Source organism: Trichoderma ghanense, assembly GCF_004382785.1.
Source record: "Trichoderma ghanense strain CCMA-1212 chromosome Unknown scaffold_0, whole genome shotgun sequence".
In the NCBI taxonomy this organism is placed as follows: domain Eukaryota; kingdom Fungi; phylum Ascomycota; class Sordariomycetes; order Hypocreales; family Hypocreaceae; genus Trichoderma; species Trichoderma ghanense.
The window spans coordinates 2,664,175-2,677,955 of NW_027395663.1; the positions used below are offsets into that span (position 1 = coordinate 2,664,175).

The 13,781-nt window shown below is 53.3% G+C and overlaps 3 protein-coding genes across 3 annotated transcripts; 1 reads left to right on the forward strand and 2 right to left on the reverse strand.

The window, feature by feature from the left end:
* Positions 1-993: 993 nt before the first annotated feature.
* CCMA1212_000905 (Acetyl-CoA acetyltransferase) lies at positions 994-2,378 on the reverse strand (the record flags this gene model as incomplete). The annotated part of the gene is made up of 4 exons (XM_073698352.1): positions 994-1,996; positions 2,065-2,137; positions 2,197-2,246; positions 2,314-2,378. 4 exons carry the CDS (start codon positions 2,376-2,378, stop codon positions 994-996), a joined length of 1,191 nt encoding a protein of 396 aa, XP_073563693.1.
* Positions 2,379-3,714: 1,336 nt separating this feature from the next.
* On the forward strand, positions 3,715-6,952 carry CCMA1212_000906 (Pre-mRNA-splicing factor cwf10; the record flags this gene model as incomplete). The annotated part of the gene is made up of 5 exons (XM_073698353.1): positions 3,715-3,734; positions 3,802-3,938; positions 4,015-6,155; positions 6,227-6,314; positions 6,387-6,952. 5 exons carry the CDS (start codon positions 3,715-3,717, stop codon positions 6,950-6,952), a joined length of 2,952 nt encoding a protein of 983 aa, XP_073563696.1.
* Positions 6,953-9,156: 2,204 nt separating this feature from the next.
* CCMA1212_000907 (MIP18 family protein) lies at positions 9,157-10,444 on the reverse strand (the record flags this gene model as incomplete). The annotated part of the gene is made up of 2 exons (XM_073698354.1): positions 9,959-10,444; positions 9,157-9,542 (listed from the first exon to the last, which is right to left on the reverse strand). The coding sequence occupies exons 1-2, from the start codon at positions 10,242-10,244 to the stop codon at positions 9,157-9,159; spliced, it is 672 nt and encodes a 223-aa protein (XP_073563695.1). The 5' UTR covers positions 10,245-10,444.
* Between the last annotated feature and the right edge of the window lie 3,337 nt (positions 10,445-13,781).

Here is a 13,781-nt window from a genome sequence, read left to right on the forward strand (position 1 = left end):
TTGAATGACGAGAATCTTTTTTTTCTTTACCCATCCTTTGATTTTCCTCGCTCTGTCTCTTTGGACAAAAAGAGATTGTGCGGGCATGCTGCGAGCGGAATTGGGTTGCGCCTTTTTACTTTTTCATGCTTCAAACTTGTTCACCCTGGGTCGCAAAGTCCTTTTCTTTCTCCCAATCAGAACTCGAAAAGAAGCATTTTCTGCATCAAAACTCACACACACACGAAAAGTACAGCAGGCGGCAAGTTCAGCTGATGGCAAAGGCACACGAGATACGAACACGGTGGGGGTTCGTGGAGAGCCTGTTGGAAGTGGATGTCTCATGAGGCCTTGGGCTTTCTGCTGGGTAATTTCATTTTGCAGCGGACTTTTCTATTAGTTGTTGTTTCGTATCTTCCTCTCCCCATCTAGGTTGTTACGTGTTATCGTTTTTCTTCAAGTACAGGTAGCTTTCCCTCACATGCCAGTACTAACCTACGAGGCGGCCTTTTTTTTTTTTTTTTTTCAGCAGAGATCTGGTAAGAGGTAGGCGTTTTTTGAGCGACATGACTGACCAGGAGCCTGCATCTATTATTGAACCTCTTATCGATGTCGCCCTCTTACCAGTTCTCTTGCCAGAAACACCCATGAGGCCCCTAGGAAGGTAGTAGTAGGTAGTGATGATGGTTCAATTGATCAAAGTTACTTCCAAGATACCACCAGGATATGACTTTGCTCCAGTACTTTGAGAAAAAGAATTGCCCACGCAAAGTTATTGTGAACGTAAAATTGAAGATTTTATTCTGTTTGCATTATTCCTATGTATATTCCAACTCCAGCCCAGCCAAGCCTTCATATAGTGGTTGGCAGTATATTTTATGGGAGTCTAAATCTCTTCGCTCAACCAAGGCTTTTTGTTTCCGTACCTCGCTTTCAGCTTTCAAGAAACTCGTATATTCGTAAAGATTATAATTTCGATGCCTCCAGTCCGGAGGCTGGCTCAGATGCAGCAAGTCACTGCAGGTTCTCGATAACCAGGGCAGAGGCGCCGCCACCGCCGTTGCAGATACCGGCAACACCAATCTTGCCCTTCTTCTCCGCCAGGACGGAGGTCAGGGTGGACAGAATACGTGCACCGGAAGCACCCAGGGGGTGGCCAATGGCAACGGAGCCGCCAAAGACGTTGACCTTCTCAGGGGTGAGGTTGAGGAGCTGCAGGTTGGCGAGGGCAACGACGGAGAAGGCCTCGTTGATCTCGTAGTAGTCGACGTCCTCGGGGGTCAGGCCGGCGTGCTTGATGGCCTTGGGAATGGCCAGAGCGGGAGCAATGGTGAATCGCTCGGGCTCACGCTCGGCGTCGCCCCAGCCGAGGATCTTGGCAATGGGCTTGAGTCCGAGCTCCTTGAGCTTAGCCTCGGAGACGAGAACAACGGCGGCGGCACCGTCGTTCAAGGGAGCGGCGTTGGGAGCGGTGATGGAACCGTCGGGCTTGAAGGCCGGGCGCATGGACTTGAGCTTGGCCTCGTTGAGGTTCTTGACCTCCTCGTCGCGGTCAATGACAACCGGGGGCTTGCCTCGGCCGCCGGGAACCTCGACGGGCACAATCTCCTTGAAGAGACCGGCCTCGGTGGCAGCCTGCGCCCTCTTGTAGGAGTTGATGGCGTATTCATCCTGAGCCTCACGGCTGATGCTGTGCTCGTCGGCACAGAGCTCACCCTGAAGACCCATGTGCTCCTTCTTGAACGAGTCGGTCAGACCGTCCTTGAGGACGCCGTCGACGAGGGACTGGTCGCCGTACTTGGCGCCGGTGCGGAGGTTGGGCAGGTAGTGGGGGGTGTTGGACATGGACTCGGCACCGGCAGCGACAACGACGTGGTTGACACCCAGCATGATGTTCTGGGCACCGAGGATGACGGCCTTCAGGGATGAAGCGCAGACTTTGTTGACGGTGGTGGTGATGACGCCCTTGGGGAGGCCGGCAGCAATGGCGGCCTGGCGGGCAGGAGCCTGGCCCAAGCTAGAGAGATGGAGTATAAGTATCTGTCTGACTGATCGATCGCTGATTCGGGTTTCGCGTTTTCTTACTTGGCGGAGAGGACATTGCCGAAGAAGACCTCCTCGACGTCTTCGGGCTTGACGCCAGAGCGCTCAACAGCTCCTAGAATGGTGTTAGGCCTCGAGTTTCGGTACAAGGACGGTGGCAGAAAGCAAGCGGACCTTTGATGGCGGCGGCACCAAGCTGCGTGGCACTCAGGCCTGAGAGGGAGCTGGATTCGAACAGTTAGCAGTCAGGCTGTGACGTGTTAACAAGGCCGAGGGCAATGCATTTCTTACCCCAAGAATGAACCCACGGGGGTTCTGGCAGCGGAAACAATGTAGACGGGGGGAAGACCAGACATCTTGGAGGGGGATTGGAGGAATTGAAGGACGGAATGAGGCTGGAATTGGTGTGAATAGGGGGGAAGAGAGATGGGAGAGATGAAGGAGAGCAAAAAAGATGGAGAGCGCCACCAACGGGGTTTATATACGACTAGTGCAGCCCAACAGATAGAGCCGCGATTGAGTGATGACAGCCTTGAGGGGCCTTGGGGACGTACTCGGACAAGCAAGCCTGGAAATGGGAGCAATTATGGATCACAGGAGCAAGGCTGGATGGACGATGGAGACGGTCAACATCAGGGATAGTATTCAGGTACCGAGACAGTTGGTCAATGGTTGCAACGCTGGCATCGTCTTGACCAGATTGATAACATTGATGGTCCCTGATCAGTGAAGCCAAGCGGCGGCGTAGAGGGGCAATTCCTGGTCTTAGCGCGGCCTCTGGGGGGGACCCCTCTATGGAGCTTTGGAGCTTGTACCCAGTACCTGAGGCTTCGGATATCCGTGTCCGGCACTTCAGGTTGGAAGAGGTTTGGTCGAAGTCGAACCAGAAGCAATACGGTGGATACAAGTGACGATTGGAACTATCTTGAGCATCCCTGAAGTGCTGATAAATTCGATTGAATGCAATTTTTCAAGGTTTCTTCAATTCATCAAACGGTACGGATACGAGTACAGTTGATATCCGTCGTGAGATCGGGATGCCATTGACCTCAAGTCCCACGCGATTACGCTACCTGAGATGCGAGCCGGGGCCCTTCCCGTATCCGTATCCGTAAACGCGGCAGTCAGTCAAGGAGTCAACCAACACGCGGGCGATTATTCAATCCTCCGATCCTTTGCAACTTGTGTCGCCGATATAACAGACAGTAAATGCTATGACTAGAAGACAACAGATGCATGTCATCTCGATTGATGTTGATGCGGCCTGGTTGGAACGTTTACAACAGAAATGGAGAAATACGAGCAAATCCCGAGGCGAGAGTCTTGCGTGCAACTTCCAACTCATAGAAACTGAAGTCAACACCATGACCCCACCATCACTGCTGATAGGTACGCCGGAAAGTAACTGATACTTCTTCGTAGGTACCTGGCGGCGAAAGGTGATGCTTAGATAAGCGACGATAAGCTCCAGTCTTGCATATCGCCACGTGACATGTCCCTCCAAGCAAATGCCTGCAAAAAGAAAAAGTTGGCAGGGTACCCGCTTTTGGCACGAGGCAGGCGGTCGGTTTAGCCAGAGCTGGTACTTTCGTACATACGCGACTTGCGACGATACCCGTGTCTTTGAGCCTCGAGCATCTTGCACTCGTCGCCCGCCATTGACCTTGGCTTTTGGACCAGACCGACGGCAAAATGGATGACCTCTACGATGAGTAAGGCTTACTGTCCATTGCAGGGCATTATCTGGCTGTGATCGAGCTGCTGACAAGCTCGCCTTAGGTTCGGAAACTTCATTGGGGAAGAGGTTGAGTCTGAGGCAGCATCCGAGGCTGGAGATCAGGCGGGCGACTATGCGTACGACGACGAGCAGGAGGAGGCCCCCAGCGTCGCGGGCCAGGAGCTTATGGAGCTCGATGGTAAGCATGTCACAGCCTGGCAGGAACAGACACAGCACGACACAGACGGCTGATTGCAGCCAAACTCTCTGAACAGATGGACCTTCCAACGCCGTCATCCTCCACGAAGACAAGCAGTATTATCCCACGGCCGAGCAGGTGTATGGCGCCGACGTCGAGACGCGAGTAGAAGAGGAAGATGCGCAGCCCTTGACGGAACCCATCATTGCGCCGGTCGAGCAGAAGAAGTTCAACGTGGAAGAGGCTGATCTGCCCCCCGTCTTCTTCGATCGCGAGTTCATGGCCGATCTAATGAACTTCCCCGACCAAACAAGGAACGTTGCGCTGGCAGGCCACTTGCATCACGGAAAGACGGCGTTCATGGACATGCTCGTGATGGAAACCCACGACATCGCCGACAGGCTGGACCGGAGGGTCGGGAAGAAGCGCGATGAGGCCCTGCGATACACCGACGTGCACACGCTGGAGCGGGAGCGAGGAGTTTCCATCAAGGCTGCGCCGATGAGCCTTGTCCTTCAGAGCACCAAGGGGAAATCACACCTCTTCCACATCATCGATACCCCTGGCCACGTCAACTTCGTAGATGAAGTGGCGGCGGCTTTTCGGCTGGTGGATGGCGTGTGTCTGGTTGTGGATGTGGTTGAGGGTGTGCAGGTCAACACCGAGCAGATCATCAAGCACGCTGTTCTGGAGGACATTCCCCTGACACTCATCATCAACAAGATGGATCGTCTGATCCTGGAGCTGAAGCTGCCCCCCAAGGACGCCTACTTCAAGCTCAAGCACGTCGTCGAAGAGGTCAACACCGTCATCGCCAACACTGTGCCCACCAAGGCGGCTTCCAGGCGGCTCAGTCCCGAGAAGGGCAACGTTCTCTTTGCCTGCACGGAGATGGGATGGTGCTTCACGCTGCCCTCCTTTGCTAAGATGTATACAGATACTTATGGCGACATCAACGCAGACGACTTTGCCAAGCGGCTGTGGGGAGACGTCTACTATAACCCCAAGAAGCGGAATTTCACCCGCAAACCGGCGGAGGAGAGATCTGCGAGATCCTTTGTCCATTTCGTCCTAGAACCCATCTACAAAATCTTCACACACTCCATCAGCGATAGTCCAGAACAGCTGAAGCTCGTCTTGGCTTCGCTCGGCATTGAGCTGAAGCCATCGCAGTACAAGGCCGACGCGAACGTTATCCTCAAGCTCGTATGCGAACAGTTCTTTGGCCCTTCAACGGGCTTCGTCGACATGGTCGTCAAGCACGTCCCCTCGCCATCAGAAGGCGCACAGCGGTTGTTGGAGCGATACTACACCGGCCCCTTGGACACAAAGGTTGCAGAGTCAATGAGGACATGCAATCAGGACGGCCCGCTGGTGGTGCACGTCACAAAGCTCTTCAACACCTCGGATGCGAAGAGCTTCTACTCCTTTGGTCGTGTTCTGAGCGGCACTGCTCGGCCTGGTGCCGCCGTGAGAGTCCTTGGTGAGGGCTATTCTCTCGACGACGAAGAGGACATGACAATGGCTTCCATTGGCGAGGTATTCATTGCAGAATCCCGGTACAACGTTCCCACAGATGGTGTTCCCGCAGGTAACATGGTACTTCTGGGAGGCGTCGACAACTCCATCGTCAAATCTGCAACAATTGTACCCCCCAAGCTGGAGGACGATGAAGATGCATTCATCTTCAAACCTGTGACTCACTTTACCGAATCAGTCCTCAAAGTAGCCGTTGAGCCCATCAACCCTTCCGAGCTGCCCAAGATGCTTGACGGACTCCGCAAAGTTCAGAAATCATACCCCCTGATTAGCACGAAAGTCGAAGAGTCCGGCGAGCACATCATATTGGGAACCGGAGAGCTCTACATGGACTGCGTCCTGCATGACTTGCGGCGCTTGTATGCCGACATGGACATCAAGGTATCAGATCCGGTCACAAGATTCTGCGAGACGGTGGTAGAGACATCGGCGACAAAGTGCTACGCCATCACGCCGAACAAGAAGAACAAGATCACCATGGTGGCAGAGCAGCTGGAGAAGGGCATTGCCACAGACATCGAGACGGGTGCTGTCAGGATACGTGATCCCGTACGGAAGACGGCCAAGTTTTTTGAGGAGAAGCACGGCTGGGACAAGTTGGCGGCCAGGAGCATCTGGGCTTTTGGTCCCGACGAGATGGGACCAAACATTCTTCAAGACGACACCCTGCCCACGGAGGTAAGCCGACTCGGCTCACTACACTGGTTGAGCTCAAACGTTTGCTAACAGTCTTCTCTTCGTTATGACAGGTTGACAAGAAACTGCTGAGTACTGTCAAGGAATCCATCAGACAGGGCTTCAGTTGGGCTACCCGTGAAGGCCCCCTCTGCGAAGAGCGTACGTTCTGACGGCCTTTTTTTTCTGGCCCTGCTTTGGGTATCCTCGCAATTTGCTAACATGTTTTTATAGCCATCCGTAATACCAAGTTCAAGGTCACAGATGTGGTCTTGGCCAACGAGGCGATTTTCCGCGGTGGTGGCCAGATCATCCCTACTTCTCGCCGAGCATGCTACTCATCCTTCCTCATGGCCTCTCCGCGCCTCATGGAGCCCGTTTACGCCGTGTCAGTCACGGGCCCCGAGGACTCTTACATGGAAGTCTACAACGTGCTCGCCCGACGCCGAGGCCACGTCCTCTCCGACGGCCCCGTCGCCGGCACACCTCTCTACCGCGTAAACGGCCTCATCCCCGTAATCGACAGCTTCGGCTTCGAGACGGATCTGCGCATCAAGACCCAGGGCGGCTCCATGGTCAGCCTGGTGTTTGACAGCTGGAACATTGTGCCCGGCGATCCGCTTGACAGAGACCAAGTCACGAGGCCACTGCAGCCCGCTTCGGCGCAGGCTACGGCCAGAGACTTTGTGCTCAAGACGAGGCGGCGCAAGGGTCTCAGCGAGGACGTCAGCGTCAAGACGTTCTTGGAGCCCGAGTTTTACCAGAGCCTGATGGAGAGTGGCATGCTCGGGGATGTATAAGTTTTGGTGGCATTACCGGATGTGAGATGTGGTTGAAGAAAAGGGCGAGGTTGGAAATGCAAGCCGTTTCGGTGGCCAGCAAGATCGGCATCGGGTATGTACATGTATATATGAAGGCTCAGCGCAAACGTTGAGGCTCGACTTGATAAAAAGACCAGAAAGGGACCATCCAACAACCAGAACTTCACATCTCAAGGAGTACGCATCACCTCCCTAGTGAGTTTCTCGTCATGATTGGTGGAAGAATGGCGTGTAATACATGGTTGACGGGTTTGCTTTTCAAGGAAAATCCATGCCCTCTTCCTTAGCTTCTAAGCTTGTTTTACCTTTGATCGTCATTGCGTTTACGTAGAGGAAGGCAAGGGGGAGAGAAGCTCTGGGGTATATGGGGGGCTTAGTCTCAAAGTTGCCTTGCTTTGTTTCTTCTTGATTCGGCATCACGGGTGCGCTTGGGCGGCAGTAGTGGCGATGATCATGGACAGCTTTCGTGGGCTCCGTCATATGTGATGTTGCCACTAATAGCACAAGCAGCATAGATGTAGTACAATACGTGCTGGGAGTGGTGATTCTTCAGACAGGCAGAGTGAGAAAGTTTCCTTCCCTTCGTGACGATTGACGAACGGATTCAACATCAGCCATGCCAGTCAACGGAAGCAGTACGGGCGAGCATTCACAGGCACGGAACGGGTAACTAATAGTTCTGCAACTGGTCCATTCATTTACATGCATATATATCCATTGCTATGGCTCATATACATGCTACATCTTCATTCTTCTCCAATCTTCTCTGCCTGCTATTACCCAAAAGGATGCCTCTGTACATATGTCGTAGGTAGCATCTCGCAATATCAAACTTGCACATTCGAAGCGAGGTATTGCCTCGTGGCAATGTTGGTCTGCCGGCCACGGTACGTGACATGATTCAAGAAAGTTGACAGGTCAGGACAGCCCTCCGACAGGGGCTCACCGCCTGTAGAAATCCGCTAGGCCTGTTTCTGTTGCGATTGCTTTTTGTCCTTGCTGAATCGAGTTGACCTTGTGGTGACGTCCATGTTAAGTCGTATACATACAATAAACCTTGTGTGGAATAGCCTCATGAACCCAGCCATGCCTCGTTCGGGCCGGCATGTCTGTATATATCGAGCCGTATCATGAGAGGCCATCAGGTCGAAAATTTGGTGTCCAAGGAACCTCGCAACGTTCGATTCAAACGAGGTGTTTCATGATTCACATCTTCTGTTAGGGTTGAAGAGAACTGTAGAGGGTGGAAGATGATTGTTCAGGTACAAGAAAAGCGTAGTGCATGGAGGCTATTTCGAGGTTGGCTTTCGAGGTCGGCTTCGGCGACTTTCACGGATCTCATCGCATACTCGTACGCTTGCTTCGTCTTGCAATAGGCTACCTTGAGCATGCATGATACCCAGGGTAGTAATCGGTTGTTTGTATTCGTACTTGTAACCAATGGGACTTCACAGCCGTGGCGGGATTGCACATGTCAATTGACGACAATCCTTTAGGTTCCGGGACATATGCTCCGTTGTTTCCCACGCCCTGTTCAAAGCTTGGTGATCCCGAGCAGACAGCTCAAGAGGCAACTGTACGGAGATTCAAGGCGTGATTCCCTTCAATCCGGAAGAGAGATGCCCGAGCGGCTGACCATGCTCGACTAACCTCACACCACCGGCAGAAAGCAGACAAAACACACATTATCCAAAGGTTTTCTCGTGGATTCAACTAGCTTCCCCAGTTGTCAAAATTCGCTTCCAGTTGTCCTTCATGGGGGTTCATATTCAACGTCGGCGGATACGACGATGCTACCCAACATGGCATGTAGTAACGCTCACAATATTCGGGGCAGGTAGCAGCACTCCTTCCTGTGGCTCCTCCTTGATAATGGTGGTGATATATGCGCTGCCTCCCCTGAGGCCGAAGCTTTTCTTATCGAGCGTCTTAGGCACTGCCATGTGGCTCCACGGAAGTTTTGGCATGGATGGCCTGACAACATGCGCTGAGAAAGCCCGAATCGCACTTGTCTGCTGGGGATTGAGGTAGCATCACAGTCATAGGGGGTGGCGAGTTGAAAACCACGAGACTCAGAACTGTCGCGACAGCTGAATGGGCACCAGCAAACATGCTCTTAGCCCAGCTGGGAATAATCACCTCGATTGGCGGGGATTTCTCTTCTTCTTTCAAAGTTGAGCAACTCAGTTCTCTATGCAAGACTCCAGCATCTTATCCAGAACACTCCGCAGTGAGTCGTTCTCAAGAGCCGCTGCGACACGCTCCTTGTCGCTCAGCTGCTTGTTCACTTGATCGTCCTGACTGTGGCTGTTCTCCTTGCAGATGACTTCCACGCGATAGTTTGGAGGCAGCACCTGCTCGAGCCGGACCCTCACGCCCAGCCCCAGCACGGTAGCGAGAGAGCAGTGGGTGACGGTAGGCGTGAGTTCGACGGTGACATGAACGATGGTGTTCGGACTTGGCACTCCAAGGGCCGGAGAGGGAGTGATGTGAATGTCGGGGAGGTTGACGACGGACAGTTGACCCAATGAGACGGGATGTTCTGGATCAGTTATGTTGGAGATGAGATCTAGGTATGAGGGTCAGCACTGCCATCCTTTGAATGCAATCTTGAAACGAGTGGTCGAGTGTTCATGGGGCAACTCAAGATGGAATTGCTTGGGGGGTAAGATGGATAGGAATTGCTCTTGATTCAATCGGCGTAAGAGACATCGCTTGTTGCTGGTTTGTAAAGGAAGCAAGCAAAGGAGGCAGCTAGAGCGGGCAGCTTCCCCAGATATTGACGGTGTCGTATATTGACAAAACGGGGTTGAGCATGTCAGGGGGTGCTTCATCGGTCCTCACTTTAAAACACTGACCAAATCTGCGGAGAAGACGGTGTAGACGCACGCACGGATCAAGAGGGATGCCAATTCAGCAGAGAGCGGTTCAAGGATCGGGAAGGTAGGTAGGGTAGGTAGAGCTGGGTTGGGGTCTCAATCATACCATAGATCTCTTGCTCATCGATGGGCTCAGCCGATAGACGGTCCTCGTCGGCAGCTCCTGAGCCGGCGCCGAGGCGGGACCAGGGCACTGCCGCCGCTGTGTCATCCTGATACCGGATGTCATCGTCTTGCAAGAAGGGCCGAGACAGGTAGGAGGGCTTGGCGAAGATCAGGTCCGAATATCTACAGTCAGGCCCATTGCGCGGGGCGGACCGCTTCTGCCGAGTTGGGAGCTGCGAGGCGCTCAGAATGGTTGGGTTGGCGTTGTCCAGGGCGGCAGCAGCCATTGCGATCTGTGGGCGAGTAGGATATAGTCTTGATGGGGAGGGTTTGAGGATGCCGGCGGTTGTACGAAAACAGGGCTGCACAGAGAAGTTCGAAGCCCAAGCACAGCTGTGTTGCGTAAGCGCTGAGAACTAGTACTGTAGTGACACCGGTGAGGAAATATCTCGGAGCCTGGACGGGGGGGCGATCGACGGATCAGGGAGATGATGCAGGCTACTCCAGGTATTTGCACGAGACGAGGGGGGCGGTTCGTGGGGATGGATGAGTTGGTCTGCGATGGAGACGGTCGAGAGGCGTCCAGCCTCCTCAAGGGCTTGCGTATTAGTAATGGACGGGGCCTCTGGTTTTTCCACTACTAACATGCGGACTGACACGGAGGCGAACTGTGCTGCACTGTGTGATGCTGGGTACCTTACCTACTACCTACCGCGTAGGCGAACTACCTGACCTGTAGTACCCACAGATATCCATGGATGTACGCTACCAATCGTCTGCAGCTCGTAACAGAGCAGCGGCAGCGGATCAAGAGATCCGTATAGCCCTTTGTGATGTGATATGATATGATATGATATGATATCAGAAGATTCAACCAGGCCCTGGCCGTGGCAAAAGCAGAAGCAGCCGTCGTTTGCGACTCGCTTCGTCGCGTTGTTCCAGCGAGATGGGACTGTTTGCTAGGTACCTAGGTACACGTAGGTTAGTCTCTTGCAGGGATCGCAGTGCTGAGTAATTGTGGGCTAACAGCGGATGCCTGCAGTGCCGTAAACCCCTGCAAATGCTACCTTTGGCCACAAAATACAGCGTCAATCAATCGCCGTAGATGGATGACTTGGCCAGGAACCGAATGATTGACGGCCACCGTTCAATGTTGGTTGATGGCCAGGACCAACTGCAGCTTGCCTCGTGCAGGCCGAGTTGTCATACTCGTAATCCCGAGCGAGACATCATCTGCAAACAAAAGTCATTGGATACAAGTACACCTAGTCCAGCTACGTTCCTTCGCCTGCTCGGGGTTAACAATGCGCAAAACCCGAGCTGTCGCTCGTAGCTTCAGGAGTCTGTAGCTTTCATCTTGCATTCTTGCAGCACAACGCCGTCAGCTCTTGGTCCGTCTACTCCTCTGCCCCGTCGCTTTCAAGAGCCCGCAGCTCCCATCTGTGCGCGCAAATTGCCCTGCTAAACTGAGGCCAGGCTAAAACGTCCTCCCTGCAGAAGCGCGCTTGACGCTGATCTACTGCAGGGGATCTTTGTCGTGGGTAATGCTATCTGAATCCATTCTCACGCTTCTTTGTCAAACCCCCAGCTGGGTCAAATACAAGCTTGAATGTACTTCCTACTTGTCATGTCATGCTAGGTAGCTCTGAGGAAAGTTGCGTCGTATCCGTAACTTGAAGCCATAGGTATGTGAACGACGGTAACAACCTGCTCTCTTCTTCCTATCTTCCCCAGCAGCTCGAGTCATCCTACAACATCAATTGATATTACCTGCCAACTTTTCATCACATCGAAACGAGTCCACTGACCTACTGATCGCATCGCGCAAACATGGAACCCTTGAAATCGTCTGTAATGCCACAAAACGGCCAAGGTTTGAAGGGGGATTTGAAAACAACCACGATGCTGTCCAACCGTCCGGCACTCCGGCTGGCGCCAGACTTCGTTTCTCGACGATCCATACCATCGTCATGAACTACTACCACGAAAAGCCAAGTCCAATCCAGTCACCGAGCCTCGTTTTCTCATCGTCGCCTTATTCCACCCCCCCNCCGCTCCTCTTTCCCCCCTTCCCCGGCTTGCGTGCCCTTGCTACTTATACGCCCCTCCTAAAATTGTCGTATCCAGGCGCCAAATCCCACCCCCCTCAACTCTTTTTTGCAGAGCCGCTTCTGTCCATGATGCCAGAACCAGGGCTGGAATTCTTGCTACCAAAAACAACGAAACATCGGATTTGAAGAAGCCACTGGAGGGACTGAAGGAGCTGTTCGCCGGCGCAGATTGAGGCGAACCAGAAGAGGAGGGACCGAGGCACGGTAACGGCTGACTTGTGTTATATGACAATTACATGAAGCTTATGGCATTCTGCTCTTGCGAGAGCCTCGAGTCAAATCCATTGCCACATCCGCCCATGCCTCGGCACGCAGTGGAGTGTGTTGGTTGCCGAGTTTGCTAGGTCAAGCCGCCTGTTGGACCTTTGGTGTTTCTAGAAGCCCTGCTCACGCTAGAAGGGTTGCTCAACTCGCTTTTGTGTCCAACGGCGGGCTCGTACGAGTAATACCCCAGTCTGGACAATAATCTGTAGTTTCTCCAATTGACGGCTACGAGTAATCATGAGTGCCAACGGCATATGGGGCTCGCCATCTGGTTGGACAGAAAGCACGGTCGTAGCACTGTCAAAACCCCATCACGACGAGATATGGATCGCGGAACATACAGAGATGGAGAAGCCCAATGCCGTGCAGCAACGGGGTCTCGCTCAAGGCATTCCACAAGTGCCGAGCCCTTTGTAATTGTCCAGGTCCAATGCGGCCCTCTCCGGACCTGATCGGCGTTCGCAATCGGGGCGCGATGGAGCATTCTTCTCACCCAACACAGTATGGCATCTGCGGCAGCACGCAACACGGCAGAAAGTATGCGATCCAAAGGACCGAATACTGCCATGCGCATGTAGGCACATCCTCAGCACCGTATCCATATTAATAATGACGATGGGTGATGTGGATGGGTCCGAGTAGCCTGGCAAATGGCACATAGGAGCAGGATAGGCTCCCAATTGGGCAGAACGGTCCAGCGAGATGGGCAGACAATCGAGGCTTGAGCATCATCATTTGGCGGTGGTGCCACAGAGGAAAGTTTGGCTCGTTGTGAAGATCAGAGGGGGTTTTCCAGGCACGCCGCTGGCTGGTGTGTTCGCTCGCAGTGCCGTGCGATACCACTTACAGGTGTCCACGACGAAGGCATTTCTGTATTTATGAAGATGAGTGAGCGTCGTCCATTGGTATCTTCCCATGAGTGCATGCATGCTTTGTCCGCGCGATGCGCTGATATTTATGCGCTGAATCCTTTGAGTGAGCACGCATCTCGAAGGAACAGAAACTCCCATCAACTGCAACCATCCTTGCACTCGAACTTGCCTGTATTAATACGACGTATGCGTATTCGACGCGCGGCGATGGTCAGTTCATCTGCAATCTTCCCCCCACGGCATGTCACCGACGCATTCGCAAGAACTCCAGTGACTCCGTCCGTGGTGCTACGCTATATCGGCGCTTGAAAGACAAGTCCTGGAGGTGGAAAGAGATCAAGTCCATGACCGGCATCAACGTTGCTTAAGGCAGGAGGCAGACTAGCTTAGAGCAAGAGTTCCCTTTGTCTAAGCGAGCTGAACAAAAGCGGAAAATATAGAGGCAACAGGTGCTCTCGTCAGTGGGTGCTCGCCTCAAGGATGGACGTTGCAACTCGTGTGTCACGCAGCCGCGGTCTCTTTTTTTTAACGAGATGGTTGCCGGAACTTTCCGTCGCTCGAGCTTGGCAGAGTCATC